The 20,057-nt window shown below is 41.6% G+C and overlaps 2 protein-coding genes across 2 annotated transcripts in view; one reads left to right on the forward strand and one right to left on the reverse strand.

The window, feature by feature from the left end:
• LOC308304522 (ryanodine receptor 1-like) overlaps positions 1-20,057 on the forward strand; it is a gene marked incomplete at its 5' end in the record, with an annotated part of 142,344 nt that overhangs the window by 19,004 nt on the left and 103,283 nt on the right. The window contains 12 exons of the mRNA XM_080749131.1: positions 1,011-1,144; positions 4,976-5,217; positions 5,771-5,963; positions 6,525-6,741; positions 7,589-7,693; positions 8,078-8,181; positions 9,565-9,648; positions 9,761-9,920; positions 10,929-11,076; positions 15,826-16,031; positions 17,472-17,646; positions 18,987-19,195. Of these exons, the coding sequence (XP_080605257.1) occupies positions 1,011-1,144; positions 4,976-5,217; positions 5,771-5,963; positions 6,525-6,741; positions 7,589-7,693; positions 8,078-8,181; positions 9,565-9,648; positions 9,761-9,920; positions 10,929-11,076; positions 15,826-16,031; positions 17,472-17,646; positions 18,987-19,195 (1,977 nt within the window). The remainder of the gene's footprint in view (positions 1-1,010; positions 1,145-4,975; positions 5,218-5,770; positions 5,964-6,524; positions 6,742-7,588; positions 7,694-8,077; positions 8,182-9,564; positions 9,649-9,760; positions 9,921-10,928; positions 11,077-15,825; positions 16,032-17,471; positions 17,647-18,986; positions 19,196-20,057) is intronic.
• On the reverse strand, positions 2,275-4,238 carry LOC308304055 (otoraplin-like; the record flags this gene model as incomplete). The annotated part of the gene is made up of 4 exons (XM_080748614.1): positions 2,275-2,298; positions 2,667-2,777; positions 3,797-3,936; positions 4,124-4,238. The coding sequence occupies 4 exons, from the start codon at positions 4,236-4,238 to the stop codon at positions 2,275-2,277; spliced, it is 390 nt and encodes a 129-aa protein (XP_080604740.1).

Here is a 20,057-nt window from a genome sequence, read left to right on the forward strand (position 1 = left end):
ACTTACATAATAGATCACCATAATAATATGAAGTTTAATAAAATAAATTAAAACTATGTTTGTTTGTTAAATGCATTATACATCAAATGCCAAGAAAATACTGCATGTCTGATTGCTGTTGGGCAGAAACCTTTTATTTCCTTGTTTCAGCTTTTTATTCATAAACAAATCCCTTATTTTATGTTATTAAATAGTCACGCAAAAGTAGCCTAATCGTCGATCTACCGTACAAAGTTTATGAGACTGTAGATCGTCCATTGTGTCAAGTGTACTGTATGTGTGGCTTTTATACATGTTTAAAGGAGTAACTCATATTGATTACTCACGCCATGGAGACTTGAGTTCAATTGTATTTTTAGTTTTTTGTCACATTCCTAAGACAATAATTTGATTACGACCAGTAAGACTCCCTAATCGGGAGATAAACGACCGTCAGCTCGCATACACAAACTTTAGAAGACAATCGTAGCCAATCAGGAGGGAATATGGGAAATGGGACAGATCCATGTTGATGACATGACTTTAGAGATACTGTGTACCGCTTTGTGTGATTTTTGGGCAAAATCTGTAGGAGCAGTGTCCAAAAATGTGTTTTGCAAAAATCTGCCTCATGTTGGCGCTAGAAGAGGGCCATGTGATAAATCATGAGTTTGTGGTTTGCCAGCTAAGGAGTGTGTGTGCAAAGTTTGGCATGGATAGGGGCAACGGTGCAGGAGATAAGAGTAGGGCCAAAAGTGTGATGTGGCGGACCGACAGACAGATGGACGGACGGACAGCCGGTGGAGCTTTTCATAGTAACTTGCGACCTGACGGTCGCAATAAATTTACCCCCATTGATTCCGGGTGGGGACCCAAATGCATTTGGGGGTACATTTTCTATAATCAAATTTTTGTAGGAATGTGACAAATACAAAACAAATACGATTGAACTCAAGTCTCTATGGCGTTAGTAATCAATAGAAAAAAAGGTTATTTTGGGTGTGAACCCTAACCCTCTGTGTGCTGTGCAGGTGCTGGATGTGTTGTGCTCCCTCTGTGTGTGCAACGGAGTGGCCGTGCGATCCAATCAGAACCTCATCACAGAGAATCTGCTTCCTGGTCGAGACCTCCTGCTTCAAACCAACATCATCAATTATGTCACCAGGTACTGCAGGCAGTGGTGGAAAGCACCTAAGTACGTACTCAAGTACTGTACTTTAGTTAGGAGTAGTTCACCCCAAAATGACTTTTTTGCTAATTGATTACTCACTCCATGGAGACTTGAGTTCAATAATATGTTTTTGTATTTGTCCCATTCTTAAGACAATAATTTGATTACAATAAATTTACCCCCACTGATTCAGGATGGGGACCCAAATGTATTTGGGTCCCCATCCAGGAAACAGTAATTAAAGTAAGTAAAAATAATTAAATTATTGTCTTAAGAATGCGACAAATAAAAAAAAATATTATTGAACTCAAGTCTCCATAGCATGAGTAATCAATAGGAAAAAAAATCATTTTGGGGTGGAACTTAGGTACTTTTACTTAGTGAGCACAGTATGTCCTGTTCAGTACTTTATACTTCTACTCCACTACATCTCAGAGGCAAATGTTGTACTTTTTACTCCACTACAATTATTTGGCAGCTTTAATTAGCCTATTAGTTACTTTTCAGAATTAGTTAACACAAACCACAAGTGCTATTTTATACTTCTGCGATTCGAAAATAACCAACCTGCCAGCTCACAACCCGTCGCAATGCGACGCACATCTGCTATACTTTAAAATTCTCCGCCACTGACTGTGGGTCAGCTGGAAACGGGAAGTTCACAAGAGTGAATACATGCAGGTACTTGACAAAATAAGACAACACTAACATTCCAGTGCTATGGAATGTGGTGCAGTTGGCCGAGCACACCACAGGGAGCTCCCTGCCATCTCTACAGGACACACACCACAGCAGGTGCTTGTGCAGGTCAAAAGGAGGCTGTTACATTTAAAGTAATGTCATAATTGTCATTCATATTCCGTTTTCTTCAACTTCTCCAACACTTCTGTCAAACAGTGATCATCATTCTGGTGACAAAATAGGGCTTTATTGAGCAGAGTGTCCGATAAACTAAAAACAAATGATTTAATATGCAAATACATAACAGAAGTAGATATTGTAATTAACAAAGTACCTATCGTTTATGGCACTCAGTTCTAACTGTATACCTACTAAAACATTATCATCAAATGTCTGTGAAAGTGAAGAAGTAAGGATTCGGTCTGGTCACATCTTCTTTAAATTCAGTCACAGTAGAAGTCCATACCCTGCATGAAAGGCAATACAAACAGTAAAAAGGACAACATATGATACCCATTAGAACAGAGAATACATTGACGATATAAAACCAAACATTGACAGTCTGTAATAGAGACAAACATGTCGTCCTTGTCGGGTGGAAACCTTGTATTTATCATTTTAAAAATGATTTAAACTAGTGAAAGCAGCCGATCTACAAGCACACAAACGCCTCGCACCATGAGGCGTTGTGTGCTTGTAAATCAGCTGTTTTCACTACTTTTGTGCAACGGCCTTGTACGATGAAGCAGGGCTTTACTTTGCGAAAGATTAAAGAACATACAGATTTGAAACTTGAAGATACAAGGTTTCTGTCCGACAGTGGCGATGTACTCACGGTAGTGGGGATTGTAACTGTGTCCTTGGTGAATATCTGTGTCTCATTCACCACTGTGGAAGGGAAGTACCCAACGATGCCCATCTGGTCCACATAACGCTCACTGTATACCTGCATGCCAGTGAAAATAACATGGCTTTTCAAATAGCTTCCCAGAGAGTGGCTTATTATGTAAGCCCTGAAGGGCTTGAAATACTTTTTTGCACTGGTGGAAAGTAACTAAGTACATTTACTTAAGTACTGTACTTAAGTTACTTTGAAAATTTTGATCATTATTATAAAACATACATTTACCACCTCAGCCCTATTCATCTCGGCCATTTGAAAATAGCCAATCTGCAAGCTCACAATGTGTCGCGATGCAACACATTGTGAGCTTGTAGATCTGCTATTTTCAAAGATACATTTGAAAACTTGAAAGGGGACATTCTGCATAATGTGTACTTTTACTGTTGGTACTTTAAAGTATATTTTGATGGCGATACTTTTGTACTTGGGTTACTCAAGTACTAGTTTTCGCCCCTAGTGGCGGAAAAAATTACCTCTGGGAACTCAGATTGCTCAAGTACAAAAGTACATTTTAGAATCCAGACTTTTACGTGTAACAGAGTATTTCTATATTGCAGTCTATTGATACTTTTACTTAAAGGGGAAGACCACCCATTTTCAATATTGAACTATGTCATTAATATACCTTAGAGGAGTTGTGTGGAAATAAAAAAAAAGTTCCCCCTCTTCTGTGTTGCCTAGAACTGGAGGATTGATTTTGGGGTTTGTATTGCAAATCACAACTTGATGACATCACACATTGTACTTTACAATACAAACCCCAAAATCAATCCTCCAGTTCTAGGCAACACAGAAGAGAGGGAACCTTTTTTTTCAATTCCACACAACTCCTCTAAGGTATATTAATGACATAGTTCAATATTGAAAATGGGTGGTCTTCCCCTTTAAGTAAAAATGTGACTACTTTTTCCACCACTGCTTTTTTGTGCGTAGTGCGTGGTGTCGTGCACCGAAAATAGCATATCCAGCCCTGTATACTGGAAGAAATGGTCTTTACTGTATCTTTGTTGGTACAACTGAATGGCTTGGGCACATTGTTAAAGAAATAAATCAGCACCTACACTTCCTGACCAAAAGATTCCAGCGCCCTCCTCTGGTGTGAGTTTAGAATACACATACACCATTTGTCCCCTCTTGATGTTGATAAATCTGCAGTCAGGAGCCGTGAAGTCGTCTAAAGCCGTGGCTATGGAGATGACATCTGAGAAATCACACAAAAAATTAAAGCCATGGGCAATTTAGATGTACCAGTACACTCTGACAACACCATAATATACCTTAGATGTGAATTCCGCCTCTTAATTTCATCTTCATTCACAATAGTTCTCTGAACTATGTAAATTGCACATACCCCCCTGCCCCTACATCTTCATAATCTTTATACTTACATGAACACTCTGCATCTCCACAAAGTTTGCTGTCTGCGAGTTTATCCATGAAGACAGCACTTGAGATCTGGTACGTTAGTCCCACATACAGCAGAATAATCACTGGACGCTTCATTCTGAGCAGAAAGAACGAAAGACAAGGATGTTTGAGTGTGTTTTTCCTAAGCGTGAATGTTTAGTGTGTGTGCAAACTGCAGAGTATCTGTGAGGTGACTCCAAGCTGTAAAATTCCCAAGACTTCTCTCAGCCAGGACAGGATGGGCAGAGCCCCTACATCACAGGCTCCCTGTCCAATCAGATTTGAGCTCTACTAAAGCCATATTCTTCTGAAACTATTCCATGTCCACAGGGGAGCTTACTGGAACTGGTCAGGTCTCCTTCACTGTCTGACAAACAGTGTAGTTTCTATCTGGGGTGGGGGTCTTCAGGTAGGACAGGGTCAAACGCCCAAAGGGCACCTTTTTTCTAGTTTTCTCAATAGAGGGTGCACGCATGCTTAAAGCGAATGGCATATCTAGTGGCAAATCGAGTGGCAAAGTGAGTTTAACGCCTTTTAACGTCTTTGAGTGCAATCAGATAGGACTTTTCTGTTTGGATGTATGGGCTGTCAAGGCCAGAAAGTAGTTTTTGCCACTCAGCAGGCGTTCCCGCATAACTTCCAGGTATGATGATGATGTCACGTGCATACGCTCTATAGAAGAGGAGGGAGACGAAACACTTAATGCTTTGTTAATGAATCTAAATGCATAGGACCACAGTGAAAACAAGTCCCCAGGACTTTTTTTGTTTACTATTCAAAACAACAATTTTTTTTCTTTTTACAAAAAAAAACACTATTGAATTCCCCTTCAGCATGAGACCCAACATCTTCCTTGGAACGTGTGAAGGCTCCACCCAGTATAAGAAGTGGTACTTTGAGGTGATGGTGGACCACGTGGAGCCCTTCCTGACCGCTCAGCCCTTCCACCTGCGCGTGGGCTGGGCTCTGACCGAGGGCTACAGCCCCTACCCCGGAGGAGGGGAGGGCTGGGGATGCAACGGCGTCGGCGACGACCTCTATTCCTACGGCTTCGACGGTCTCCACCTGTGGACAGGTGAGGCGCTGGTTCAACCCTTTTCATCATTTGAAGGACCCCCATGACACCGTCGTTGTCGGGTGGAAACCTTGTATGTCCAAAACCATTTGTTTTGTATTCGTCATTTTAAAAATGATTTGAGATAGCGAAAACAGCCGATCTACAAGCACACAACACCTCGCGATGCGAGGCGTTGTGTACTTGTAGATGTTAGGCTGTTTTCACTACGTTTGTGCGACAGTCTTGTATGATGAAGTAGGGCTTTATCATACAAGATATAAAAATGTTAAAGGAATATTTCACCCCCAAAATGACTTTTTTTTTCTATTGATTACTCATGTCATGGAGACTTGGCACTCAAGTCTCTATGGCATGAGTAATCAATAGAAAAGAAAGTCATTTTGGGGGTGAACTACTCCTTTAAACTTGGAGATACGAGGTTTCTGTCCGACAGTGACGATATGCACGATTATTTACTTGTATTTATTTCTATGCTCGATTAAATAGAGTGGTTCAATGAACTGTTGCACCCTTTACTTTGCAACACACTTCTAAACACTCGTGTCCGCAGGGCGCACTCCACGTCACGTCTCCACCCCGAACCAGCACATCCTGGCCAAGGAGGACGTGGTGAGCTGCTGCCTGGACCTGAGCGTTCCCAGCATCTCCTTCCGCATCAACGGACACCCTGTGCAGGGCATGTTCGAGAACTTCAACCTGGACAGCCTCTTCTTCCCCGCCGTCAGCTTCTCCGCAGGCGTAAGGTGCGTCCTGCATGGACAAGAAACTCATACTTTTGAACCGATCCCATCGCTGTAACCTTGTATCTCCATGTTTCCATCTATTTATGTTTTGTCATAAGCCAATGCCCTATTAAATGTAATAGTTAATAGTATGACAGTGTCACGCAAAAGTAATGAAAATAGCCAACCTAAAAGCTCACGCTGCCTAGCGAGCTATTGTTTTTTCACGATCTGTTAACGGCATTATAGCTGAAGAAAAGGTATTGTTAATTCAGGAATCTCACTGTCCAGCCCTATTGAAACACAGGTTCTTGTTTCTATTTCCTGAAAAAGAAACAGTTTTGTTTCATTTATAATTAACCTTTTATTTTGATAACTACAATATCCATTGTATGAATCCCTCTTAATGCATTTATCCTGGATATCTATTCTATGTTTGTACGGCGGACAAATATGTCTTAAAACAACTGAGGTGGCTTTCAGACAGCAAGCAATCTGGACATTCCTTGTGACCTCCATTGACTGTAAAAGTGCGTCTTGGTACTGTCTGTAGTTCCACATGTCTACCCTCTAATCACTCAGGCTCCGCTTTCTGCTGGGAGGTCGACACGGAGACTTTAAGTTCCAACCGCCGCCAGGTTACGCTCCGGCGTATGAAGCGGTCCTGCCCAGGGATCGCTTGCGCATCGAGCCCATCAAGGAATACAAGCACGACTCTGAGGGCGTGCGGAACCTTTTAGGACCCACTCAGTCCCTGTCACACACTGCCTTCACTCCATGCCCCGTGGACACAGTACAGGTACAACTAAAACCTCCATGTGCCACAGACATATTATATAAGCATAATGTGTAACAGGTTGTGCGCTTGTAGATCTTTTTGGCTATTTAACCCATTTAGGCCTGAACACATTATGACGCAATATTTTATGCTTTAACTATTGAAAAATAGCAAATATACAAGCTCACAGCGCGTCACCGAGTGCTGCGCTGCGAGCTTGTAGATCTGCTATTTTTGAAAAATCGTGAAAATTAGATTTTTGACCCGATTACATAAGTGTCTTTTGAATCCTTCTAAGATTTTTTGAAAAACCGATGTTTGTATGTCAACAATCTGGCCAGCCATCGTCAAAGAAAAGGCCCTTTTCACTTTAACTGGAGCTCAGTTAGTCTGTTCTTGAGAGATTACTATGTCAGTGATTCTCAAACCTTTTCATGTGAAGGACACCCAAAATGATATTTATTTGGCCACGGACCCCCATTTCAAAATATCTAGTTCCAGGGACCACCCAGAAGCAAAATTTGAGTTACAGACGTTCACTTTGAAAATACATATATTCAAAGATTTGCACACATTTTCACGACTTTTCGAAAATAGCAGATCTACAAGCTCGCAGCGCGGCACTTGGTGCCGCGCTGTGAGCTTGTATATCTGCTATTTTTCAATAGCTAAAATTACTAGGGCCCCCTCTACCTTGGGCCCTGGTAACTCAGTCCCACTTTCCTACCCCTTGTGACGCCCCTGGCCACAGACATATTATATAAGCATAATGTGTAACATGTTGTGCGCTTGTAGATATTTTCGGCTATTTAATAGCGCTCAAGTGGGTAAACCATTTTTATTAAACCCTTTATCATTGTACTTCCAGATTGTCCTTCCTCCCCATCTGGAACGCATTCGAGAGAAGCTGGCAGAGAATAGCCACGAGCTCTGGGCTGTGACTCGCATTGAACAAGGATGGACGTACGGAGCGGTGAGTGTTTTCAACGTTGTTCATCTCTCCCCACACCAGAAAACGGAACATAGATTTTCAGGTCGGGATACCAATTTTAGCCAATCAGAAGAGATAATTTATAGGCCCACACGTAAGGATACAGAATAAACAAATTAAACTGGAAGTGATCAAACAAAAACATTTGCAGACAAAATTGGAATTGGAACACTATAAAATGAAAGGTAATGAATGGTTTCTATCTCCTGAAATTGGTGTCCCACCTGAAAAGGTATTTTCTGTTTATTCACACTGGAGAGACAGAAGAAAATAGCCGATACGACATGTTGTGAGCTTGAAGATTGCCTATTTCAGGCGCACATCGAAGTACATATCACATTTTAATCTTGTCACTTTCATATCAAGTTCCGTGACGACAACAAGAAGCTTCACCCGTGCCTGGTGGATTTCCAGAGTCTGCCTGACCCCGAGAAGAATTATAACTTAGCAATGTCAGGAGAGACACTCAAGTAGGTCAAAGCCTTCATTTCCATGTAAACATGTTTAGTTTATTTTTTGCATTTCTTTTTCTGTCCTCCACATTTTGTAACAGTTGACCATAATCCTTATCCTAATCCTCCACCCACCTCTATGAACACCCAAAAGAAAGAAATGTGTTATTGTCTCCACCAGCCGAAGGCTTGGGGGAGAGTATGTTTTCCCCTTCGTCCGTCCGTGTGTCCGTGCGTCCGTCCGTGTGTCCGTGTGTCCTCGCAGTTTGTGTGCAGCTAATCTCAGTCGCCGTTGGCCCGGTCGCTGCCAAAGTGAGCACACACATTCCCTGGATGCCAATCTAGAACCTCTGCCCTAAATCTTTCAAATGGGCCTTTTCTAGCGCCACCTAGTGGCCGATGTTCGCAAAACACATTTCTGTGCACTACTCTTACAGATTTTGTCCAAAAATCCTACAAATCGGTAGGCAGTATCTCGACAGTCATGTGATCGACACAGATCTGTCCGATTTTGCATATTCCATCCTGATTGGCTAAGATTGGCTTCCAAAGTTTGTAGGATTGAGCCGTTTTGAACAAAATGCCTCAAATCCCAAACGCAAAGTGTAATTATCATGAAATCGTGCACACACGTTCCCACTAGGCCGAGGAAGAAATGCCACTGTTTTTTTTTTTAATCAGCCTCATGGTGGCGCTATAACAGGCCGATTTGTGGTTTTACCTATAACTCCACCGATCAGTTTCAAACTTTGTAAGCGCACTCCCTAGAGTCTAAGGATAAACCTTTGCCCTGCATTTTTCACATCAGCCTTTTATAGCGCCACCTTTGGGCCGACTTATGTAAAACACATTTTTGGATATTACTCCTTGAGATTTTATCCAAAAATCGCGCAAATCGGTACACAGTATCTCTATAGTCATGTGATCAAGTCCGATCCGTCTGATATTTCATATTCCATCCTGATTGGCTAATATTAGCTTCCAAAGTTTGCAGGACTGCTCAGTTTTTGAAAAAAATGCTTCAAATCATCAACGCAGCTTGCGATTACCGTGAAATTTGCCACACATATTCCCACTAGGTCAAGGAACAAATGCTACCTTTTTTCACATTGGCCTGTTATAGCGCCACCAGCAGGTAGACTTTAGCAAAACACATTTTTGGAACACAATGCTTCAAATCATGCATGCAGCGTCCGATTTCCATGAAAGATCTATGGTGAAGAACATATGCCACCCTTTTTACATTGGCCTATTATACAGTAACACCACCAGGACACACGGCCTGGTGGAGACCTGTGCTCGGAAGAGCACTGCTTCTAGTTTTTTTATGAAGTCAAATTAAAAATGTTGACACTTGAAACTACTTGACAGTTTCCTCTTGTGTCATGTATGTATGTGAAGGACCCTTCTGGCACTGGGCTGTCATGTAGGAATGGGAGACGAGAAAGCAGAAGAGAATCTGAAAAGGATCAAACTCCCCAAAACGTGAGTCCCTGAACACTGATGGACGGACAGACAGACAGCCAGACTGGACACTGTGCTGTACAGACTTCTTTCTCCTAACCTGTGTAATTGTTTTATCCACTGCGTCCGTTAGTTACATGCAGAGCAGTGGGTATAAGCCAGCCCCTCTGGATCTCAACCATGTCAAGCTGACCCCTAATCAGAACCAACTGGTGGAGAGGCTGGCAGAAAATGGGCACAACGTCTGGGCAAGGGACCGGGTTAAACAGGGCTGGACCTACAGTATTGTGCAGGTAACTCCACACTTTCTCTGTTTCTGCAACACAAAATACATTTCTTATGAGTGCATCAATTCTATTTTACTGTTAGGCAGTGGATCCCAAACAGTGTGACGACTGACGAGTGACAGTGTTGTCCTGGTGTGCCTTGGGAGTTTGTGACAACCACAATTTATTGCAACCGTCACATCTTGACCGTATCTGTCTGGTTAATGCTAGTCTTTTATTTTTGATTGACTGTCACGCTCTGACATCACTGTGATGTCAGGGGAACCACACTAACAGAATCCCTTTTATGCCCATATGGAGATCCCTGATGTCATCAATATTAAGCCCATATCTGTGAAAGCCAATATATATATACATGTCAGTCTAACCAGTGTGGCTGGTTCTACAGACAGGGATCTCCATATATGGGCATAAAAGGGATTCTATTAGTGTGGTTCCCCTAACAGGATTTCACATGCCCATATATGGAGATCCCTGGCTGTAGAACCAGCCACACTGGTTAGACTGACATGTATACTCTTTAGAAAAGCGACCTCGCCATTCGGGGGCGATGTCGCTTTTCGCCCTAAGGCGTCTTACTAGTTAATGCAATATACAGTAATATACAACTATATTGTTTGTATACTACTTAACAATTTGCTGTGTATAATATCTATTCAGCAATGATTAGGGCTGCAACTATTGATTACCAATTTTTTTTTTAAGATTAAATCGATTAGTCTTTTGAAGTGTTGCCCCCCAAGCAATGATTATTAGTGTGGTTGCTATAGGCAACACACTACTGTTCTCGGTCCGAGAAGTTTTTACCAGCAATTTGAACCTGCAACATGCTTCACTCACTGTTGTCACTGTTATGCTTCACATGACTTCACAATATATATTTAAATGGTAATTGGACGGAATTCCGTTTCCAGTAGATTCCTTGCGACTCACAGCCACACTTACAATTTCCCAGAATTGCACCTTTCTTATTCATTATTATTGATATATTATATATCTTTTCTTCACATACAGGACATATTGAACAAACGCAACCCACGTCTGGTCCCTTACAACCTGCTGGATGAGAAGACCAAAAAGACCAACAGAGAGACCGTGTGTGCTGCTGTTCGCACGCTGATCGGCTACGGCTACAACATAGAACCACCTGACCAAGAGAGCAGTACGTTTGTCTCACTTACACCAAGTTTAATGACGAATAATGTTTTGTTTACTGGTAGTACCTACCAGGACAGTACACGTTGTCAAGCGGGTACTACAGTACTATGACAATGTTTCTCAATGTCAGGTCTGAGGACCACCAGGGGTCCAAGTTGGACCTTTATTAGTGTGTACACCCTTGTGGGTCCATTTGGTTCCATTTGTCATATGACATAGATTCTTTACTACAAAACGTTGTACAAAATGCTGATGTACGAGCTCTCAAGTTACAGGACCACCCATTTTCAACCTATCTTCACACAGTATACATGTAAATGGTCCTCACTAATGCTGATTAGAAAAGGTACAGTTGCTGCCTACTCACTTTGTTGTGTCTACTAGTGACGGTAGACAGGTTTGGTTAATTCAAATTTATTTTATTTTATAAATATGAGAAAATAGGCTTGTTAACCTTCTAGGAAGATAAATCCTGCAGTTTTCTATAAGCTTTGAATCCCACTCGATTATGATATTATCACTGGCCCTCCTTTGAGACACAGATTGAGTCGAAAAGAATTGTACCATATTATAAAGAGCATTGGCGAGGACCAATTATATGAAAATAGGTTGAGAATGGGTAAAGTGGACCTTTAAACAGTTTAAAGTGTGTCTTTGGGTTTTATAAATATTGCCCCAATAAAAAAGTATTGGGTAAGTAAACAAGAACTAAATAATAACTACATTGGATCCATTGGAATAATTTCTTTCCTGAATTTCTGGAAGTACAAGGTTTCCACTCTACAGCCAATATATATACTGTGTTTATGGGCATAAGTGTCAGACACGCACTGTGTTTGAAGTCGAGCAGACATATACACACTCACACATGCACACACAAGCAGAGAATCTCTTATAGAAGGACAATGAGAAGCAGAAAGCCTGCACGGTGTTGCCAGCGTTTTTGAGCTCACAACGTGCAAAGTAATGTGTCAGACATCTCCATATATGGGTATATAATTGACAGATAGACAGATACCTTACATATATCTCCATATACAGTATGGGCATAAATGCACACAGGCAAACAGACGGTCAAAACGGGTCCTATGACAACAGGTATTAATGAATAATAAAGGCTGGTCCCTGTTCGGGCGGCCGAGCTTCTAATAATAATACTGATAGACTAACGAGCAATTGCAGTGTTGGACTTGCCAAAATAATTGACTGGCCACATTAAGTCAGCGATCCACAAGACCATTATGGTATGGTGTCTTGCTTGTCAATAATATCAGTCTTTTGTATTGCCTGCTTACACTTCCTTTATACCAATTGGAATTGTATTTTATATACCGGTAGTTCTTATATTGTTGATTTGTCACCTTTAACTTGTAAGGAATGTGCAATCGTGGAATGAGCAACACAGCTAAAGGTGTGGGTAGCGCCTGCAAAATTTGCCAAATTCTGTGGTGTTGGTGAAGTCAAAGAAGACCGCAAGGAGAATGCCTATGGTTCTTCAGTGAAGCAATGGTGAGGAACCGGTCCCAGGAAGACAACACCCCAAGAAGACCGGTTCATCACCCTTGCTTCACTGAAGAACCATAGGCTTTATATATATATAATATATAAAAAAATCACACCCAATGTGAAGTGAGCGGTGGTCGTGCTTGCATAACATCTTCAGACTAGGATTTAAGTCTAGGATGTACAGGCTAACGTTTTGCTAAGTCGAGGATGTACAGGCCATGCTACACACACACGTTTTGCTATGGCAAAACGCTGAGGAAAAAGGCTACAGACATTCCAACATATGACATCACTAGACAAACATGATGCTACGTACACACATTCTACTATGGCAAACGCTGAGGAAAAAGGCTACAGACACACGCACAGCCACTTATAGGAGCGGCTTGCACCGCTCAACAATACCAATTTGTATATTATTTTTACTTTTCAAATAAACCCCTTACCTTTTTTTAAAAAAGGGAAAAAAGATTTGACCTGCATGGAAAAAAGTCAAATAACCAGGTCATGGAACAAGAGAAAGTGGGTAGTGAATGGAGGAATCCAAGAGGAAAGCAGGCAGGAAATGTTGGCAAGTCCAGGCTGAATAAGAAGCGTACATCACATTGGCTAGATAGGTGGCGGGCCAGTGTGGATGACTTTGAACGATGGTAACAGAGAGTAGGCTGGGGTCCAGATGGCAGAGTTGTGACAGTAGCTCATAGAGGAATTGCAGGTCATGGCAACCGCAAAAGCCAAGAAAACCATAAATCCGATGATACCCAGGACGAAGATTCCAGCTATAAGGGTCCAAATCACCCGGTGCAACATGCCATCGCGCCTTTTGACCTGAACGTGGAGTGATATGCTCTGAACTGGACTCTCCAGTTTTGTCTCGTCTTGTTCCTCCTCGACCGTTGAGTTCTCCCCGTTTGAAGGACAATCCAGTTCCACTATTGAAGAGGCCAGGAGTTTGACCTCATCTTTAAAGGAGATGGGGGTCCGGGCTATTTCATCGTCTCCCGCCAAAAGGCTGTAAAATGTGCCACATGCAGCCTCTTCTGCCTTGCTCTCCAGTTGACTCTTAAGGTCCTGGATCCTCTCCCCTTGGGCCACCATCATACTGGAAGACTCTTCTTTAAACTCTATCAACTGCTCCACCTGCTCCTTTTGCTTAAGGATAATCATATTCGTATCCGTCAGCTCAATTTGAGCCGTGTCCATTTTGCACTGAAGGTTGTGTACTTCAGCACTGGAGTTGTCGATGTTCACTTTATTCTCGTCTATCATCTCCTCAAGCCTGCTCAGTTGCTCCACTGTCACCATCTGCTTTTTCAGAATTTTCTGCTCATTCTCCAGTTTTGTAATTGGCGTTTCTTCACTGCTTTTGATATTTTCACTGCTTTTGATAATCTGGTGCTCGGTCAGGAGCTTCCTGGCCCTGCAAAGCTCCTCTTTAACCTGAACAGCATCTACGCCTATGGACTGCTCCAGACTTTGCTCCAGACTTTGCTCCAGACTTTGCACTTGGCGTGAGAGGGCTGAGTGTCTCTCAAGGTTCTCTGACTGCAGACGATTAACTTCAGCAACATCAGTGCCTGTCGCTTCGATTAAGCTCATCATATGTTCATTGTTTCGCTTAAGTTGTCTTTGAGTGTGTTCAAGCTCGGCTATTCTGTCATTTCTTAGGTCCAGCTCTTCTTTGAGCTCGCTTTGAGTGTCTTCAAGTTTGGCTATTCTGTCATTTCCTAGGTCCAACTCCTCTTTAAGCTCGCTTTGAGTGTCTTCAAGTCTGGCTATTCTTTCATTTTGGTCATCCAAGATTTGGATAAAAGACGTTAACAGTATATTTTTATGCTCGGCTCTTTCACCTCCATCATCCATCTCCATCTCTACTTTAAGCTCGCTTTGAGTGTGTTCAAGCCCAGCTGTTCCATTTCTTTCATCCATCTCTTCATTGCGCTCGCTTTGAGTGTGATGAAGCTCAGGTATACATTCCTCCATCTCTGTAAAGTGTGTTCAACTTAATAACGGCTGTCCGGACTGTGTGATCTTCTACTGCATAAAGCCTTGTGCTTCTCTCTTGTTGATCAAGCTCTAGTCTGACATCACACAAAATAGAAACCATATATGGGCTGTGTCCACATACCGATTTGCGCTGATGTCGGGGATCTCTATATATGGGCATCAGACGCAACAGAAACTGTTGCCTAGTAGCGCTGATTTGTGTTGACGTCTGGCGTGTCCATATTTGGGCATAATCCGCCTGCCTGCCTTAGACAACAGACAGACGCACGCATGTCATACGAGTGTTTGGGAACCCAGCATTGGCTGGTTACTCCCGTCTCTCTCTCCATCCTCCCTCTCACTCTCTCTCCCTCTCTTTCTCTGTGGCCCTTATGGTGACATGAATGAACCGATGTCAAAAGGTGTCTATTTGCGCTGTCAGTACTGTGACATCAGGCATGTATGGGCATAATCCGTCCCCACAGACCGACAGACAGACAGACAAGGCAGACAACTAAACCTAACTAGACTAGAGAATGCACTACTAAAAAGTCAGTAAATGAGTTAAAGGGGTTCTTGACATGAAAAAGGTTGAGAGCCACTGCTCTATACGTATTGCCTCTTCCTTCGGTCTTTAACCCATTTAGACCTAGTCATTATTGACTGCTTTAACCAGTGAAAAATAGCAGATATACAAGCTCACAGCGCGGCACCGAGTGCCGCGCTGCGAGCTTGTAGATCTGCTATTTTTGAAAAAGTCGTGAAAATGTGTGCAAATCTTTGAATATATGTATTTTCAAAGCGAACGTTTGTAACTCAAATTTTGCTTCTGGGTGGTCCCTGGAACTAGATATTTTGAGATGGGGGTCCGTGGACAAATACATATCATTTTGGGGGTCCTTCACATGAAAAAGTATGAGAACCACTGACATAGTAGTCTCTCAGGAACAGACTAACTGAGCTCCAGTCAAGTGAAAAGGACCTTTTCTTTGACGATGGCTGGCCAGATTGCTGACATAGAAACATAGGTTTTTCAAAAAACCTTAGAAGTATTCAAAAGACACTTATAGAAATGGGTCAAAATTCTAATTTTCACGATTTTTCAAAAATAGCAGATCTACAAGCTCGCAGCGCGGCACTCGGTGCCGCGCTGTGAGCTTGTATATCTGCTATTTTTCAATAGTTAAAGCATAAAATAATGAAACACAAAATGTGTACCCGTTCTAAATGGGTTAATGCTCCCTCTGTGTGCAACCCACAGGTGGCCACGGACCAGGAAATGGCCGTGATGACAAGATCCGAGTGTTCCGAGCAGAGAAGTCCTATGCTGTGACCCAGGGGAAGTGGTACTTTGAGTTTGAGGCGGTGACCGTCGGGGAGATGAGAGTGGGCTGGGCCCGTCCCTCCGTCCGTGCCGACACTGAACTGGGCGCCGACGATCTGGCCTATGTCTTTAACGGTTACAAGGTGGGAGCATTCATCTAACCACTTTAATTTGGCATCTCTATTTTGTCATTGTTATGATAATCTATGTCATACTGTACGGTGAACATCAAATATTTGTAAAAATGTGTCCGGTTGTAGACTTGTAGATCAGCTTTTCCCGTTGTGCCACACTGTCGTACCACAAAGTAAATGGGGCTTACAGTACGTGCTTAACTCTGAGAGTGTAGAATGGACTCTTACAGATTTTACTGTGTAGGATGTGTGGTTGCATGCTTGTGGGGACAACGGATGGAAATTATCATTCTTGCAAAATCTTGTGTATTACACAACATTATTATATAATGTATATTTCCTCAATATGCGGTGTCCCATCCAAATAAACATAAAGTAATAAAACTAAAGACAATTCTGTCTGAATGACGAAATACAGTATAATGGAGGATTGCTGTTATGGAAAGAACAAATTTTAATTTAATTTTAATCACCTGATCCCCATCATCTCTACTCTGGGAGGAACATCCTCCCAAAATAGCAGATCTGCAAGCTGACAACACGTCACAACATGGCGCGTGCAACTACAGACATGCAACTAAAAATGTGAATTAAAATATAAAAACAATCAAATAAATGTATACAAAACAATAAAAAATAAACATTGTGAAATCCAATAAAAAATTCAAGTAAAATTTAACAAATGCTCAACATTTAGGGTTACTTGAAAATGAAATTGAAAAAAAGAATGCACCTTACTTATTCAAGTACTGTACAAAGCCAGCTCAGGTATTTCTTTTCTTTTCTTAAAAAATAGAATAGAGAGTCTATTCTAATAGAATAGAGAGTTTAAGTGGTTAAAGTGTCATTGTCATGTTTCCCCTAGATTTCTTTCAACTATTAAAAGTTTCTTTACAATTTCTTCCATTAAAGTGATCCCTGGCTAATACGACAAATTATGCCTTAATACATTATAATAGTCCTCTATAACTACAATGTAAAATTAAAAACACCTTCAATATTTTATTTCTCCTAGAAATAACGAATCTTTCACTCAATAGGGGAAATGCCTGTCGCAAGTTGATGATGTCATAAATGTCATGTGTGATCTGTCCCTATGGAATTTACGGCATGCATGTGCAAAAAACACATTTGAAATATTGAATTTGATGCTCATATTAACCATAGGAAATATTAAGTTTGTTTTTATTTTCACATGCATGCCATAAATTCCATAGGGATAGATCACACATGACATTTATGACATCATCAACTTGCGACCCTGTTAAGTTAAAGATTAGCTATTTCTAGAAGAAATAAAATATTTAAGGTGTTTTTAATTTTACTGTGCAGTTATAGAGGACAATTATAATGTATTAAGGCATATTTGTCGTATTAGCCAGGGATCACTTTAAAGAAAGAAACACTGTATATTTGTAACTAAAGTTTTATGGACATCATGTGTTTCAGGCTCAGCGCTGGCATGTGGGCAACGAGTCGTTTGGTCGTCAGTGGCTGTCCGGGGACGTGGTCGGCTGCATGATCGACCTCACCGAGATGAACATCATGTTCACCCTCAACGGGGAGATGCTGATCAGCGACTCAGGCTCAGAGATGGCCTTCAAGGACATCGAGATAGGAGAGGGTGAGTGGGGACACCCTACTCTACTCTATATCAGTGGTTCTCAACCTGTGGGTCGGGACCCCCAGGGGGACCCCCCCAAATTATTATTTTGGGGGTCCCCAGATGATTGGCTTAATGTGAAACATCGTTTTCTCACTCAACAGTAAACAAACCAACATACTGTATAAGTGTATAGAGGGTATCTGCACATTTTTAAAGTGACAATTTAAGGGCTTTTTAATACCTCTAAAACTAAACCTCTCCAAATTGTAGAAAATAGCAGATCTACATGCTCACAACACCTGAGCGTTGTGAGCACGTAGATCTGCTATTTTCACAATAGAACCGTGTTATACAAAATGTAATGCCTCAACTCTTAGTGCTCGTCAGGGTGGGGTGGGGTGGGGGGGGTCCCCAGTTAAAATAGGATAATTTTGGGGGTTGCGGCCTGAAAAGGTTGAGAACCAGTGTTCTATATGAGCTGTTTGGTAATATCATCGCTGTCGGGGGGGAAGACCTTGTATGTCCAATATTGTTACTTTTAAACCCATTCATTTAAAACCGGGAAAGCTTGTTCATTCATTAATGAATCTCAATAATAAATACATTCACACCAATTACCAATGTGCTGGAAAACTGAACTAGCAAAAAGCAACACAGATATATGAAACCTACCACAACTAATTGATGATGGTTATACTGTAGTTCTAATTCCTGGCGTTTAGGACTACAAATGCAACCCATGAATTATAGATCAGCTACTTTTCTGTACATGGCACACTGGCTATAAATCAAGTTTAAGTCAAATTCCCTTAAACTCTAAAAAACCTTTTTCGACCATAAAAGACCACACTGAATTTAATGTATTAATCAATTATGCTTTCATACAATATTGATTCACCCATATAACTACCTCTAAACAGTCAAGGCCTCAGCCCCCCCTCTTTGATTAAAGTGGATAATGTTTATAGAATAATATATTGTATTTCATCTGATCTATATTAACTTTTATAACAGAAATGATTAGATCTAGTATATATTATTATACAGACTTACCCTAACTGTGTGTGTTGGTCCTAAATGACAAACATGTAGTTTCATATGAAGGGAGGAACCTTTTAATATCCCTTCCTACCACTGAAAGGAACAATAATGACGCTAACCTAGTGGTCATTGTATGGAATCACATCAAAGTACAGCATGTTTGGATGATTTGTGATGTGATGAGCACTGTGTGTGTGTGTGTGTGTGTGTGTGTGTGTGTGTGTGTGTGTGTGTGTGTGCGCGTGTGCGCGTGCGTGCGTGCGTGCGTGCGTGCGTGCGTGCGTGCGTGCGTGCGTGTGTGTTGTTGAATTCCCCAGGCTTCATTCCAGTGTGCAGTCTGGGTATGTCTCAGATTGGCAGAATCAACCTGGGCCAGAACGTCAGCAGCCTGCGTTACTTCACCATATGTGGCCTGCAGGAGGGATTCGAACCCTTCGCCATCAACATGAAGAGAGACATCACCATGTGGTTCAGCAAGAGCCTGCCCCAGTTCATCCCTGTGCCCGCAGACCATTCACACATCGAGGTACAATATACACAGAGTGAATTATTTCATTTCACGCTGACGCAAAAAATAAATTCCTGCGTGAAACTCATCTGTTCTCAACTCACCTCAACTTCATTGTCACATCACAGGTTTACAGATGAATAGTTTGTCTGCATTGCAAATCACAGATGATATTATCCTTAAAATGTATCTTATAATGATTCATAACTCTAATAGCAATTTCCTTTTGTTTTAATGTCAGCAATCATTTTGTAAGCGCAGAACTGAATTTGTCTGAATTTTGTTTGACATTAAATTCCACACAGTGTTCATTAAACCTAACCCTTATATTTAGTTAACCGGATATAGCTGATCTACAAGCTCACAACGAGTTGTGCGTTTGCGACACGCTCTGGGCTTGTAGACTGGCTCTTTTCTCTGAACATCCGCCCCCAGCATAGGGAGGCTAAGGTTCACGTGATTAACTGACAGCATTTTGTAGATCACTTTACCACAAGGGTCTTCGCTAGGGGGTCCTCAGAATTACTACAGGGGGTACCCCAAATCTTTGAGTGATAGGAACTTTTTTTCTTCTTTTTTTATATCAACCACTTGAAGCCTAGTGTCCATATTCTGAGAACTGTAGCCTAAATTAGCGCTGCGAGGTGTTCTGAGCTTGTAGATCGGCTATTTTCGGCAAAGAGGCTTGGTGTAGAGGGGAAACATGGCAGACTAATTACAGAGTAAAAGGTAAAGTTTATTAGGTAATGACGGTTCAAGTGGTTAAATATCTGAAGACACAAATTGACATGAATCCAAAATACACTGATTATTGTGCTGTCAAACGATGAAACTATATGGTATCTATGGGTTGTGGGGGGTCCCTGCTTCATCTCTCTCT

This window comes from Nannobrachium achirus (genome assembly GCF_963921795.1).
Source record: "Nannobrachium achirus genome assembly, chromosome: 19".
NCBI classification, from domain to species: Eukaryota; Metazoa; Chordata; class Actinopteri; order Myctophiformes; family Myctophidae; genus Nannobrachium; species Nannobrachium achirus.